This window comes from Adiantum capillus-veneris, chromosome 1 (assembly GCF_014529385.1).
Source record: "Adiantum capillus-veneris isolate H3 chromosome 1, ASM1452938v2, whole genome shotgun sequence".
In the NCBI taxonomy this organism is placed as follows: domain Eukaryota; kingdom Viridiplantae; phylum Streptophyta; class Polypodiopsida; order Polypodiales; family Pteridaceae; genus Adiantum; species Adiantum capillus-veneris.
The window spans coordinates 178,503,703-178,517,078 of NC_140931.1; the positions used below are offsets into that span (position 1 = coordinate 178,503,703).

The 13,376-nt window shown below is 42.6% G+C and overlaps 1 protein-coding gene and 1 pseudogene across 3 annotated transcripts; both read left to right on the plus strand.

Annotated features, from left to right (window-relative positions):
* Positions 1 to 2,674: 2,674 nt before the first annotated feature.
* On the plus strand, positions 2,675 to 3,876 carry LOC147466076 (uncharacterized; annotated as a pseudogene).
* Positions 3,877 to 4,004: 128 nt separating this feature from the next.
* LOC147466077 (fe(II)/2-oxoglutarate-dependent dioxygenase 4-like) lies at positions 4,005 to 13,160 on the plus strand. 3 transcript variants are annotated; one of them, XM_086523674.1, is made up of 6 exons: positions 4,005 to 4,300; positions 4,411 to 4,503; positions 5,022 to 5,173; positions 5,350 to 5,674; positions 5,845 to 6,093; positions 13,002 to 13,160. In XM_086523674.1, exons 1-5 carry the CDS (start codon positions 4,067 to 4,069, stop codon positions 6,085 to 6,087), a joined length of 1,047 nt encoding a protein of 348 aa, XP_086379800.1. In that variant the 5' UTR covers positions 4,005 to 4,066; the 3' UTR covers positions 6,088 to 6,093; positions 13,002 to 13,160. The 3 variants fall into 3 exon arrangements, with proteins under 3 accessions (XP_086379800.1, XP_086379798.1, XP_086379796.1); XM_086523672.1 differs by lacking the exon at positions 13,002 to 13,160 and adding an exon at positions 6,306 to 6,430; XM_086523670.1 differs by lacking the exon at positions 13,002 to 13,160 and having other exon boundaries at positions 5,845 to 6,430.
* The last annotated feature ends 216 nt before the right edge of the window (positions 13,161 to 13,376 follow it).

Sequence of the window (13,376 nt, forward strand, 5' to 3'; positions counted from 1 at the left end):
TCTATGTGGTCCATGAAGCAAGTTCACACTTCCTTTTTGCACAGATAAGATGGAGGTAGCTCAATCTCTCTATTATCATTTTTATTCTACTTGGGACTCAAGTTGGGGAGCTTTCCCAAGTTATAGAAACGCTCCTTTTGCATGATCCATGACTCAACATGTCACGCTTGCTCTGCTTTTATGTGAAACAGATATCATGTGGATCACATTCTCCTAGGCACTTCCATTTTTTGGTAGACCTATGCAAAAGGTAGAAGATTTTGAGCAGAGTGAGCCAAGTCTTCGATTGGTGTAAGAACGCATTCGCACGCCTCTGTGGTAGCATTTAAATTGAGGAAAGCCTCCTTTGTCATCTAGAGAAAATGAAGCCCTCCAAGTTTCAACTCTTCCAAAATTGGTAGAGTTGGCTCAACCCTGCCACTCTCTCCCCCTCATTTTGCCTTCTCTCTCTTGGTTCACGCCCAACTTTCACAGCCTATATGAGGAGCAGTCCAAACATCTTTCGTCATTCAAAACAGTACGACAGCAGCGTGCGAATGTGCTCTAATCATTTACACACATCTTACGTGGACAATTATACACATAAGTTGATTGACATGCTCAACTGCTTGTGTTTGCTTGATCTAGATTTGCACTTGGATCAAATATAAGCCTGAATGATTGTGTAGCGGCACTTTTTGGCCATCACTGTGGGCCCCGACCTCAGCACTATCTAACATGGGGTCTGAGTGGTGGGATCGACGGTGTTAGTCCCCGGTGGGAACCTTGAGGCGGATGGACGGTCCAAAAAAAACATGCCCCTATTTGCAGCCAAGCATTTTGAACCCGGAACCCCCACCCAATGAGGCTCATGGCATAACTAGGCCGCCCGTGCATCATGTGATTTCGGACGCAAACATAAGATTTATAAATAAACGTGCCCCCCCCCCCCCCCCCCCCCCAAAGTAAGGTGAAGGGGACAACCTCCTTGAATATCTAAAAGCAACTAATATTCATTGCTTAGAGGTGCGTCCCGCTGAACACATGTGGTGCATGCAACACAAAGGTTGAATTAAATGAACCCTCGTCCCTCTATATGCGCTACAAAGTTCGCTTTGTTTCTTGTTTGTTGCAACGTATGCAATGCAAGAGCCTATGCACACTATGCCTTGCACATACGCAACGAGACACGTCTCTTACTTTGTATTAGGAGGCTTTCATGCTCACTAATGAAAAATTGGTAAATTTTGACTTTCACTCTCTTTTACAGAACTACAAACTTTTTTTTTCCCAACAAAGCAGTGAACGTTATATTAACAGAACAAGAGAGAAGACAAAAATTACATCAGTGCCATGATGCATCACATGACCGAGTGTGGTCAGGTTTTGTAACAAGATCGGTAGGGGGACTCGGCTCTTAGATAGTGCCAGAGCGACTTTTCCAAATGACATTTACGTCGGCTAAGAGAAACAAGGTTGGCAATAACTTGCCAACGGTGGCACTGCCTGAGAGAGAGAGAGAGAGAGAGAGAGAGAGAGAGAGAGAGAGAGAGAGAGAGAGAGAGAGAGAGAGAGAGAGAGAGAGAGAGAGAGAGAGAGAGAGAGAGAGATGCTTACACTTAGTCATAGAAACAGAGGAAAATGGTCCCATTTGTTGCATTGGAGTGTAGACACATACACACATACATACACGTAGGGGAGACATAGAGAGAGAGAGAGAGAGAGAGAGAGAGAGAGAGAGACATGTTTTTTGAGAAAGGCTTGGAGTTACAAGAGGCATTTACACAATTTTTGACCGATTCAGAGTGAGAACGACATTGTACAGAGAAATTATCCTCTAAGCATACATGAAGAGTCACAAGAGATTCCTCATCCTTCCAATCCTTTGCATGAGTCTCCAATCAGAAAAATTGCGAGGAGCATACCTTGCCGATGAAGCAAGAGATGTCAAAGGCCCGAGAATTGTACTTGTGCAGAGGGTGAGGGTGCAGATCTCTAGGCTAATATCTTCCATCTGTACAGTATGCTTTGTATCATTGGTTCTTATGGATGGAGTTGAGATGCATGAATACAATTCTTGACAGTCTATGTTGTTGACCTGAGATACAAGCTCATTGTCGTCAGATGCAAGCTCCATATCGGCCATTTCATTGGCGGCTGCGGATGCTTGCGCGCACACCTCGATTGGAAGTGTGTTATCATGATCTACATGGTAAGCTTACATGAGCATTTGCGTCAAGATCACATTGACAGAAAAGAGCCTTCTATGCCAAATTTCATAATGCATAGAAAAGAGCCTTCTATGCCAAATTTCATAATGCATAGATTCGTTCCTGCTGGCCAAGAAATTGCAGTTATAGACCAAGAAAGATCATAGCTTTAATTGCAAGCAAAAATCGGGGAGCTGCTATGTCTCCATTGCCATCAAGGTCTCAAAGACCGTTCGTCACACCTCGAAAGGTTCCACAACGACATGCCTAATGCATGCAAAACAACAAGAAGATGCCATGTCCTTGAAATCTTGTGGATTCTTTTGCCTGGGACTGAAGAGTGCACTCTTCTAGGCCCATCGCTTTGCAGTAACTGCAACAAGGAAGACAAGTTGGGAGGAGGAAAGCTCCATATCGGCCATTTCTTTGGCGGTTGCGGATGCTTTTGCGCACACCTCGACTAGAAGTGTGTTATTATGCTCTGCATGGTAAGCTTACATGAGCATTTGCGTCAAGATCACATTGACAAAGAAGAGCCTTCTATGCCAAATTTCATAATGCATAGATTCCTTCCTGCTGCCCAAGAAATTGTAGCTATGGAGCAAGAAATATTCATAGCTTAATTTCAAGCAGATTTCAGGCAGCTACTATGTCTCCATCACCATCAAGGCCTCAAAGACTGTCCATCACACGTCGCATCAAAACAAGAGCTCTCTCATCCTCGAAAGGTTTCACAACTACATGCCTAATGCATGCAAAAGCAGCAAGAAGATTCCATGTCCTTGAAATCTTGAGCATGCAAAAGCAGCAAGAAGATTCCATGTCCTTGAAATCTTGTGGATTCTTTCACCTAGGACTCAAGAGTGCACTCTTCTAAGCCCATCACTCTGCAGTAACCGGGTGTCACATCTAGTTGGCCATGCCAAAATAAAGGTGGCATTGTCATTGCATGACATACAAGTAGAGATATATAATATGCCCTGTTTTTGCCTGAACAACGTGGTCTTCCTTCTGGCGGGGAGCGACAAAGGCTATGGAAGCTGGGAGTCACTCTTACTCACCCTCTCGAGCAGGTGTTAAGTTTCACGAAACTCGTCGGAGACATAGCAGTGTCGAATCCAAACCTCTCTACAGCCAATTGGGGAAGTTGGATGCAACAGGTAATTTAGACCAACAAATGGAATTAGTAGGCGATGCTAAGCTACATCTTGTTGGCATGGCGTCGAAAAGACAATTAGAAGACATTATGAAGGAAGATTCTTCTGAGTTATTTCCTGATGGAAATATAGCGCCATAAATCAAGAAGGAACTCTCAAAGTAGACATGGGGGCCACACAACTTAACAAGTTCAGTTTCTAATGATCATGCTCAAAACCTTTACACACATGTTCGTGTGAATGCAAACATAATTGAAAGCCCTAACCAAGTCCACCGAGATGCAATGGAAGCAATAAACTACCCTGAACAAGATCAGGCTTGGCAAGATGGGAATGTGGAACAAGACCAAGCTTGGCAAGAGAGCCATAGTAACAAGGATGGCGAATCTCCCTTTTTTGATTCTCTCTACACATTTGGGTCGCATGCGCGTACGCGTGCACACACACACGTAGTGATTTGCATACCTTGCACTTCTGCTCTGCATAGATCGCGCGCTCTCCTCTCGTCTCTGCACTCCTCGCGCTGGTAAAGCCTCAAGTGCTATTTCTTTTGCAAAGCCTCAAGTGCTATTTCTTTTACAAAGCATTGCTATTTTTATTTGTGTAAAAAGCCTAAAAGAAAGCGTAAAAATTGAGTGCAGCATTGATAGGCACCACGCCTATATCACTACCTGCAAGCAGGCAGTGCTAACAAAATCGCGGCTGAGAGGGAAAGGAGCCATGGCGTGTGCAGTGATGGGGCTACAAGAGATGATCGAAACATCAGCAGAGCGCGCTGGTCAGCTGCAGGCAGTGCCCGATGCCTTCATTCGACCTCCTCACGACAGGCCCCCCTCCCTCGTGCAAGAGCAGCAATTGCCCGTCATCGACATCTCCGGCCTACACGACCCACACCTGCGGCCTCTTGTCCTGCAACACATCGCCCACGCCTGCGCCCACTGGGGTTTCTTCCAGGTCTCCTCCCCCTCCTCCTCTTCTTCATCATGTTCTCCTCTTTTACCTGCATCTGTGATACGCATCATTAGTTGTAGTTTCATCATTGAACACAAGCCCTACCAGCGCAGGTCGTGAACCACGGAGTCAAGGATGAGGTAATTCAAGAAATGAGGGCAGCTTGTTGGAGATTTTTCAATCAGCCTGCAAGCGAGCGAAACAAGGTACTCCTCTCTCTCTCTCTCTCTCTCTCTCTCTCTCTCTCACACACACACACACACACACACACACACACAGAGAGAGAGAGAGAGAGAGAGAGAGAGAGAGAGAGAGAGAGAGAGAGAGAGAGAGATTGAGATTTTATGTATGTCATTTTATGTATGTCTTTGTATGTCACCATACCTATGGTAGAAGAAGAAGAAGAAGAAGAAGAGAATTTTAACGTCGTAGGAAACGATCCCAAGAGAGAGCTGACATAGTTTTACAGTTTATACCCTTCAGGCATGCTCGTGGCTTACACTCCCAGTTGTATTACAGCTTTGTATTGCACTAAGGATAGGCTCGTCTAGAGAAACTCCAGGGCTTTTCCGGTATATAGTATGTGAAAGGTTTTTTTCAACATGTGCTGTACAAGGGGAGAATTTAGTCTTTTATTCAAACATTCTCAAGAAAATGTTGTATGAGTGTTGGCCTTGCTACATACGAGCGTATACTAATGGGTGGTTTTGCGCAAGAATTAAAGTTTAAGGGCCAGGAAAACGAATTGCCAGTGGGCTATGCCACAAGCTTCAACCCTGCCGTGGAGATAGCTCGTGATTGGAAAGATGTGCTGTATGTACGAGACGTGCCGGGAATGTGCAGCAATGGCTTTGACTTGCTCCCTGAAATCTGCAGGTACATGTTGTCGGACATCCTAAGCAAGTCTAGTTATAGCAAAATAATGAATTTAACGCGTACTGCAACTTGTGCACCTAGCATTCAATCTCTCCTTTCAATTGATGACAATAGTTTTGACCTTGAAGAATCAAAATTTACCTTTTATGAATGCGTCCTTGTTTTTGTTGTTCTAGGGAGGCATTTCAGCAGTATAGGAGTGGGGTTGACGAGTTGGCCAAGTTATTATTTGAGAGTATTTTTGAAGGTCTAGGCGTGAGCATAGCGTCGATAAAAGAAAAGGTGCCACCTGCAGCTCGACTCGTGATGGGGGTGAATTTTTATCCTCCATGCCCGGACCCTAGTCTTACCTACGGAATAAGCCCACACTCTGATGTTGGTTATGTTACCGTCCTTTTGCAAGATGAAGTTCCTGGTTTGCAGATCAAGAAAGGGGAGAATTGGTACCTTGTGAAGCCACTGCCAAACGCATTCGTGATCAACTTGGCTGACCAGATTGAGGTTTTACTCCTTCCATTATTTTTTGAGATGAGGTCACTGCGTAGGCCTTGCTAGCATCCACACTTGCAATAGGAAAAGCTAGTAGGACTTTTTAATCCCACCCCTGAATGAATTTACAAACACGCATGTGCACCCAAGGTCTCTTATATGTACCGTTTTCATACTCTCAGATACTCAGCAATGGGAAGTACAAAAGCATTGAGCACAGGGCGGTCACAAATACTGACAAGCCGAGGATGTCAATTGCTTGCTTTTATGGGCCTCTGAACAGTGCCATTATTGCACCCCTTCCAGACTTCACGAGCGAGAACGAGCCAGGGAGGTATAATGCAGTGAAATATGGGGATTACGTGAGGAATTTCTACAGCAAAGGATTGCTGCCAGACAGAGCGACTTTGAACTTGGCTAGATGATGATCGGTAACTATTCAAGTCTGTTTTAGTACTTTTATGTAAGTAAAGATGAGGTGTTGTATATCTTTGTTAGACGAAGGGTCTGGAAGGGCTATGGAGCAGGGGGCAAAAAGAATGCACTGTATGAACAAAGGGTGAATGGTGTCTGTTGGGCTCTGTAGTTCTTTGCATTACAACTTGAAAAAGAGGGTGAAAGAGCTACTCTATGTACATTGCAGATGGAACAATCCTTGGAATGGAAGGGAAACTAAGAAAAAACCCTAAAAGCTAGGAAGAAATAACTGCCAAGGCATTATTACTTTCAAATGTTATTAATATGAGATACTGAATTTTAATGTGTCAAGTAAGCTATAAGACCTTTTGTGGCTACTAAGCAATAGCGGGGAGCATAAGATTTGGCCACTGGATGATGCAATCGATCCTTGGACTGTGTGAGGCTGATCAGATATGGGTGTTTGGGTTGTGGGTCCTGATTCAGCGGGCTTGGGATCTTTTTTGGATATGTTGGTCTGGCGGTCGGGGTCATGATGCCTTCCGGTGACACCGGGAGTTTCATGGTGGCAACCCCTACCGACCTTTGGTGATGGAGGCTTGGACTCCGCCCTTCTGTGGCTGTAAGCTCTTTTTTTTCGTCCTTTGGTTGATAGTCAGTCTGTTTGTGGTGTGATGGGGCTCCCCTTGTTAGCCGATGTATGTCGGTAGTTGATCCTGTTGTATTGCGATGGGGTGGCTCCCCTTGCTAGCCGATGTACCTTAAGTGTTAGATCTTACCTCTATCGGTTGGTGGCCTGGCTCGGGTTGAGCTGGTCTGATGATGTTTTTTTTTTTGGTTTTTCTTTTATCTGGGTTTTGCTAAAAAAAAAGATTGTTGACATTCTTCTTGCACGTGGCCAATGTCACACCACATCTTTACTAGGCAAGAAATAAATAAAGTGTAGGAGTGTTGAAGTGTATGTGCACAATCTTCCAATACAAGTTTTAATCACAGTCAGGCACCAATGTGGCTAACTCTTCCACGGGAAGCTATGTGCACAACTATCATATATGCAAAATGCTAAGTGCTTGCTATCTGTATCACGAAGCCATCCATGCCATGCCCTTACAAAATATACTCACAGAGTGCAAAGTAGGAATGGTGTTTCACAATCCTCTTGTGAGCAATATACGACCATTTACTCGCATCTACACTTCCCAGAACCATTGCAAGCATTATGAAGTAGCATGTACAGGCGAATACACGCATGTGCACAATGAAGATAGCACAATTGATTAGAAAGTTGTGCAGTACAAACTTGCTCTGTCTCTCTATTGGAAACAGAATATGCTAGCAGCACAAATTATGCTTCGTCTATTGGGTAATGTTTGTTAATGATGCGAGATTTATTGAGATCAATTGGCAAGCAAGGCCAGTTAGAAATGGAAAAAAGTGAGGTTTAATTTCACTTGATTTTCTCTTGCAATATGGAGAACACTCCCATTGACAATGCTTACTGCCCCAGTACCATGGATTGCCACCAATGTTAGTAACCGTGACAAAATGGGGAGAACTCGAACTATATGTAAATGCAGTGGTTAGTGTTCAAGTGCCAAGCATATCTGTCAATTGGATAATAGTTGGATGAAGATGCCTTGTTTGTTTAAATCAAGTGTTGTCATTTCGACCTGTGTGAGACAAATGTTAATGTAGCACGTCATTTCTGTGTCACAACATTAAGCATACCTTACATAGGAATGAGAGAGCGTACACATTATAGCTCACCAATATGAGTTTAGATTCTTACAAATGGAAGCCCAATTACATAGGGTATCTATCATTACATGCACAAGCAAATTCAAATAGCATAAAAGGTATAGTCGCTACAACATATCGACTGGTTTTTGGTGCTTATATTGGCCTTCTCAAAAGTAATCTTTTCAAGACCTAAATTTAAACACTAATAAAAACGCAGGTATTGTAAGGCCATGGGCTTGTTTGAAGCCGTGCTTGGGATTGCCTATATGAAGACATATGATTGGGGAGAGCCAAGACTTCTTTGCCCTGTGCCTTAGAGTGGTATTAGAGCTATTTTTAGAAAAAGGAGGGCGTGGTCTTGGGCATGCACATGCAACTATGGTAGAAGAAATTGAAGAAAAGCTTGCCAAGACGACGGTCGTGGGTAAGGACCCTAACACACACACACACACACACACACACACAAAGTTGGATTGTTGCCATAGCTAGCATGGATGGGCTCTTTGGTTTCGTGTTGGCCTAAGGGGAAAATACTTTTCTACAGTGTTGCCATCCGACCCTCATGTAGTGCGTTGGCTCTCTTTTCTTTGTTCCTTGCGTTGCTTGCGTCGCAAGTCATAGCCATCTCTCTATTGGGTGCACACATTAATCCAACTTTGGGCCAAAGTTTGGGTTGAGGTTTGGTTCCCACCGATCGAAGGTGTTTCGGTGGTGGATCAATACCCTTGAATCTCGTACCTACATCGACATTGAGCTCAAAATCAAAGAAGTAATATTGCAAAAAAATAAAAAATGCTAGAATTTATATGAAAATGACTATATGATATTACTTGTACCGCGCATGACTTTGGGCAATAATTGATAGACTTGTCTAAAAGTGTCAGAATCACAAATTGAGACTTGGAGTGGTTAGAGTACACCAAGGAGAATCTACAGTTAAAGTTTGGAGAAAATTTGAGTCAAAAGACATCATATGCAGATGAAGTCTCCCGGCATAGATTGATTGTTTTGGCCATAACTTGAGCTATCAATATCGGATTCAGAAACTTTTTTTTATCAAAACAAAGCTCCAGAGTAGCTCTACAAGATTCAATGTCAACCATGAACAATAAGGAAAGACCTTATGGGTCATTCATTGTTGGTTAGCATTCGAAAAAACATCGTGTAAGGCCTCAAAATTCATCCAGAAGTTAGGGGTTTCTAAAGTTGACAATTTGAGAGAATTGTGAGAAAACTATCACGATTTTGGACATAGTTTTGAGTTTTCCCAAACCAAAGCACTTGGTATAAGTCTTCTTACATCAAGCTAAAGTTGTTAAGCGCAGAGATCATGTTCTCTTTAAAGTCAAACTCAGCTTATACAAGCGATAGAGGAGCATCCACCCATAATGGGTCTTCTAAACTTGCAATTGATAAAGACCAAGATTGTTGAAAGAGTTTGGATAACAGATCATAAGAGTGAAGGATTGTATAGATACCTTGACGACAAAGAGGTCAACCTTTGTAGGTGCTCAGAGCCATACCCAAAAGAGCTGACAGATTACAAGCTCTTATATGTCTATACATACGGAGTTGACCGTCAATAGAAATCTATAGTTGTTGACAAGTTATAGACAAGAATACAGAGCCGTAGAAAGCACAAATTCATGGACTATATTAGACATAGATGGATATTTGGTCAATGAAGGACCACAGATACCTCCACCAAATACAAGAATTCTAAAAGGGGAGTCACTTGGATTCCCTTTTATAGCGATAACGAGAGATAAAGTGATCACAGAGATGGTAGACATGCCTCCTCAAGGGAATCTCTCTAATGGACCAATCTCCAAGAGAACGACCAATACCTTTGAAGAAGAACCTAGCCATAGTAGAAGGCATGAAACGAGAGAAGAATTGGGAGAGTTTATGGTTAGACTTGTAGATAATCGACGGGTTAGACCATTCCAAATCCCTTTGAACAAGAACCTAGTATAGTAGAAGGCATGAAACGAGAGAAGAATTGGGAGTCTATGGTTAGACTTGTAGACAATCGACGACCTTTTTTATGTCCAGAAATGGGTAAACAAGAAATACTAGTACCAGCTACAATGTATCATAACAACCAAAGTGGGTACGACCTTCTAAGCGATAGAAGATGAGAGAAATAGATGGAATGGTGAGGTTGGTACAGCCTCCACCTCCTTCATTTTGACCTGAAGAAAGAAGGTATGAGATGGAAGAAAGGACGTTTACTACATGAGGCATGTTGCGGCAAAATTTGAGAAGTTGTATATGAAGTAAGTGGTGGGTTGTGTTCATGATCGACTGCGACGGGGGGTGGACAATTCTCTGTCATGCGTCGAGGCCAATCAATGGCTCTCTCTCTCTCTCTCTCTCTCTCTCTCTCTCTCTCTCTCTCTCTTTCAAACAGAAATAGACACACACTCCTCAGATGAATGGGATTGTCTCTCTCTCTCTCTCTCTCTCTCTCTCTCTTGGATTATGTTCTTCTCTCTGCTGATCATGATCTCTATACTTACTCCTACCTCTGGCTTGGACTAACACTAGCTCAACCCCTGAACTGATGCATTATGTGAGTGGATAGCCGTATCTCATCTTCTCTCTCTGTTTATCTTTCTTTACTTTCCTTTTCTTTGACTGTTATACAACTGTGCTCTTAAAACTATCGGATAATGATCCCATGGCCCGATTGGGCTTCCCTCTCCCTCTTTCAAAGCTAGGGAATAATTACAGTATCCTCGTGGTGATTTGGGTCATGTAGGTGATTGTTTCTTATCATATGGTAACTTTTTACCGTGGGAACAGGGTTTGGCCACAAGGTGGTTGGAAAAATAATGTTTTTTTTTTTTGGACACCTGCTTTATCTGGGTCGTGTACTATTTGAGGGAAGGGTCATAAAGCTCACTTGATGGCACAGCACGGCGTGATAGGGAATCGTGCCTCTCTGCGGATATTGCGAACGCCGCTTGCTGATTTTGGGTGCATGCGACTAACATCGCCCCTGCGCGGTGGGTGGGCATTCGAATGCACGGCCAGGCTCCATGTGCTCATGAGAGGGCTCCACGGCCGAGAGCGGGAGTCTGCAAAGCCTGTCAATACCTTATAAAGGTGAGCATAATGCTCACTGAGCTTCCATTAAGCATATGGTATTCTATCCTTTCATGTTTTTGCATACACTGAGTGGGTAAGGGTGTGAGAAATTTCACCTTATCTTTTGCAATCCTGTTGCACACACTATACTGTGGGTGAGAGGATTCATCCGTGCAAGTCTTTTGGTGATGGCTCCCAACAAAAAATAATTGGCCGAATCGACAGAGGTACCTGTGTGTTTTTTTACTAAAAGGCATTTTTGGGTATGGTTTGCTTTGACATTATGGAATAGAATAAAAGTTGTTTTTGGTTTTCATTGCTGTTGGTTACACCTGATTCAGTTTTGAACTATGTGAATTAATCTATATGCACTTGCTATTTCTAAATGGGGAACTTAGAAACTTTTGGCATTATCAGGTAAGGACTAGTCTAATCAGTAGTTTCGGACTGATACACTGATCATTATATCCAATGTGTAGTATTATATGAGGCAAAGAGTGGTCACAGGCTGTTGGACTGCTCTTATATCTGAGAAAAGGGAGTTGGGCTTGACTTACCTTGACTCTAGTTGATAGTGAGATGTCAAATCAATGGTTGGGCTAAGGTGGATTGTTCGACTATATGATAATCCTTGCCGATGGGTTGATGTATGAGAGGAAGGGATATCCTATGCTGGACTAAACTGGGTACTTTTTGACCGACTGATTTGCTGTACATTCACTTCTGACAGACTGTTTAGGAATGATATACCTTGACTCTTGGCACTATATGGCAATCTCGGGCTGCTAGACTGCTCTTCTTCCTCAATTTGAGGGGTTGGGCTTGATATACCTTAACTCTTAGCAGTATATGGTAAAGGTGTGTGTAATCGGGGGTTGGACTGAGATTATATGTTTGACTGGGTGAGGATTCTTGCCGATGAGTAAGCTATCGGATGTTAGGCTTGATTGGTTTTTTTCTGTCGATGGTTTTTTTTGCCGACTGGTTTTACCCGACTTTTTGGATTTGATATACATTGACTCTTAGCAGTATCTGGGTATGTTGTGTATAATCAGGGGTTGAACTAAGATAAACTGTTTGATTTTGTAAGGATCCTTGCAGTTGAGTGATACATGTATGGGTAAGCTATCTTATGCTGGGCCTAACGGGTTTTTTTTTGCCAACTGGTTTTTTTCCGAATCTTGTCAATATCTGGTAGTGGTATAGTGATAGGATGACCGGCTTTTTCTGCTTGGATCTTGTTCGATTATGGTCTCGGATTATGTTCTTCTCTCTGCTGGTCGTGATCTCGGATTATGGTCTCAGATCATTTTCTTCTTTCTGCTGATGATGGTCTCGGATCATGCTAGATTCTGTGAGGACCCTTGCCGATGACTGATATATGCAAGGGTTAGCTAGCCTTGCTGATCTAGGTTATCATATTATGTTCGAAAAGATCCATGCCAATGATGGATACATGTAAAGGTAAGTTATCCCTTGCTGGTCTTGACTGGTTTTTGTGCCGACGGGTTTTTTTCCCGACTCTTATCACTATCTAGTAGTGGTATATTGGATAAAGTTGACTGGCTTTTTCGATTGGAAATGCTGGCAGATTAAACTACTGCCTAGACTGAATGGCTGATGATAAAAGGTGCTTCTTTCTGTTGATTATGGTCTAGAATCATTATTGTGGATGCTTTTGAAGTGAAGATGTGACTGAAAGATTGCTATAACTCACTAAACTAGGTTTTTTGGAACTTTTTTGATGATGGAAATACTGGTAGAAGAGACAGCCATGCCAATGATTGTTGAATCTGATTAAAAAATACTAAAACCTAACTTCACAGTAACATAAGAAACAATTGGTATAGCGTGAACAATATTCTGGGCTATAAAAACTTCATTTAAAACTTTGGAAGAAAAGAAATGAACTTGAACTAAAACTGGAAATTTTTTCTGAAAATAATTATTACTAATCACTTTGAACCCTAGCAGCATGATTTTTCTTTTTCTGATACCTTGGTGACATGGATGACAACTAGGTCACCCCAGTTACCTGCAATGCTGTTTGGAAGCTAATGAATGGTTTGTTTTCTTACTGTGGATGCAGGTAAGGGTTTCCTTTCCTTGGCTATTGATTTCGAAGAAGAAGTGTTGTACCTCTAACTATTGGACTATAACAAGACCTTCCTACCCTTTAAATGACCTGTTACTATGATGTATTTGCTTTGGATAAACTGTCGAAAGTAATACATGACTTTGTACTGTATCTGTAGGCCATGGTCTTTGTAGAATATCTCATGTGTTATGTATACTGTTAATAGTTAAAACTCTCTCTCTCTCTCTCTCTCTCTCTCTCTCTCTCTCTCTCTCTCTCTCTAAGACCTGTGACACACACGACGATGCCGTAGAAAATGGAACTTGGTCTCTCTCTCTCTCTCTCTCTCTCTCTCTCTCTCTCACACACACACACACACACACACAC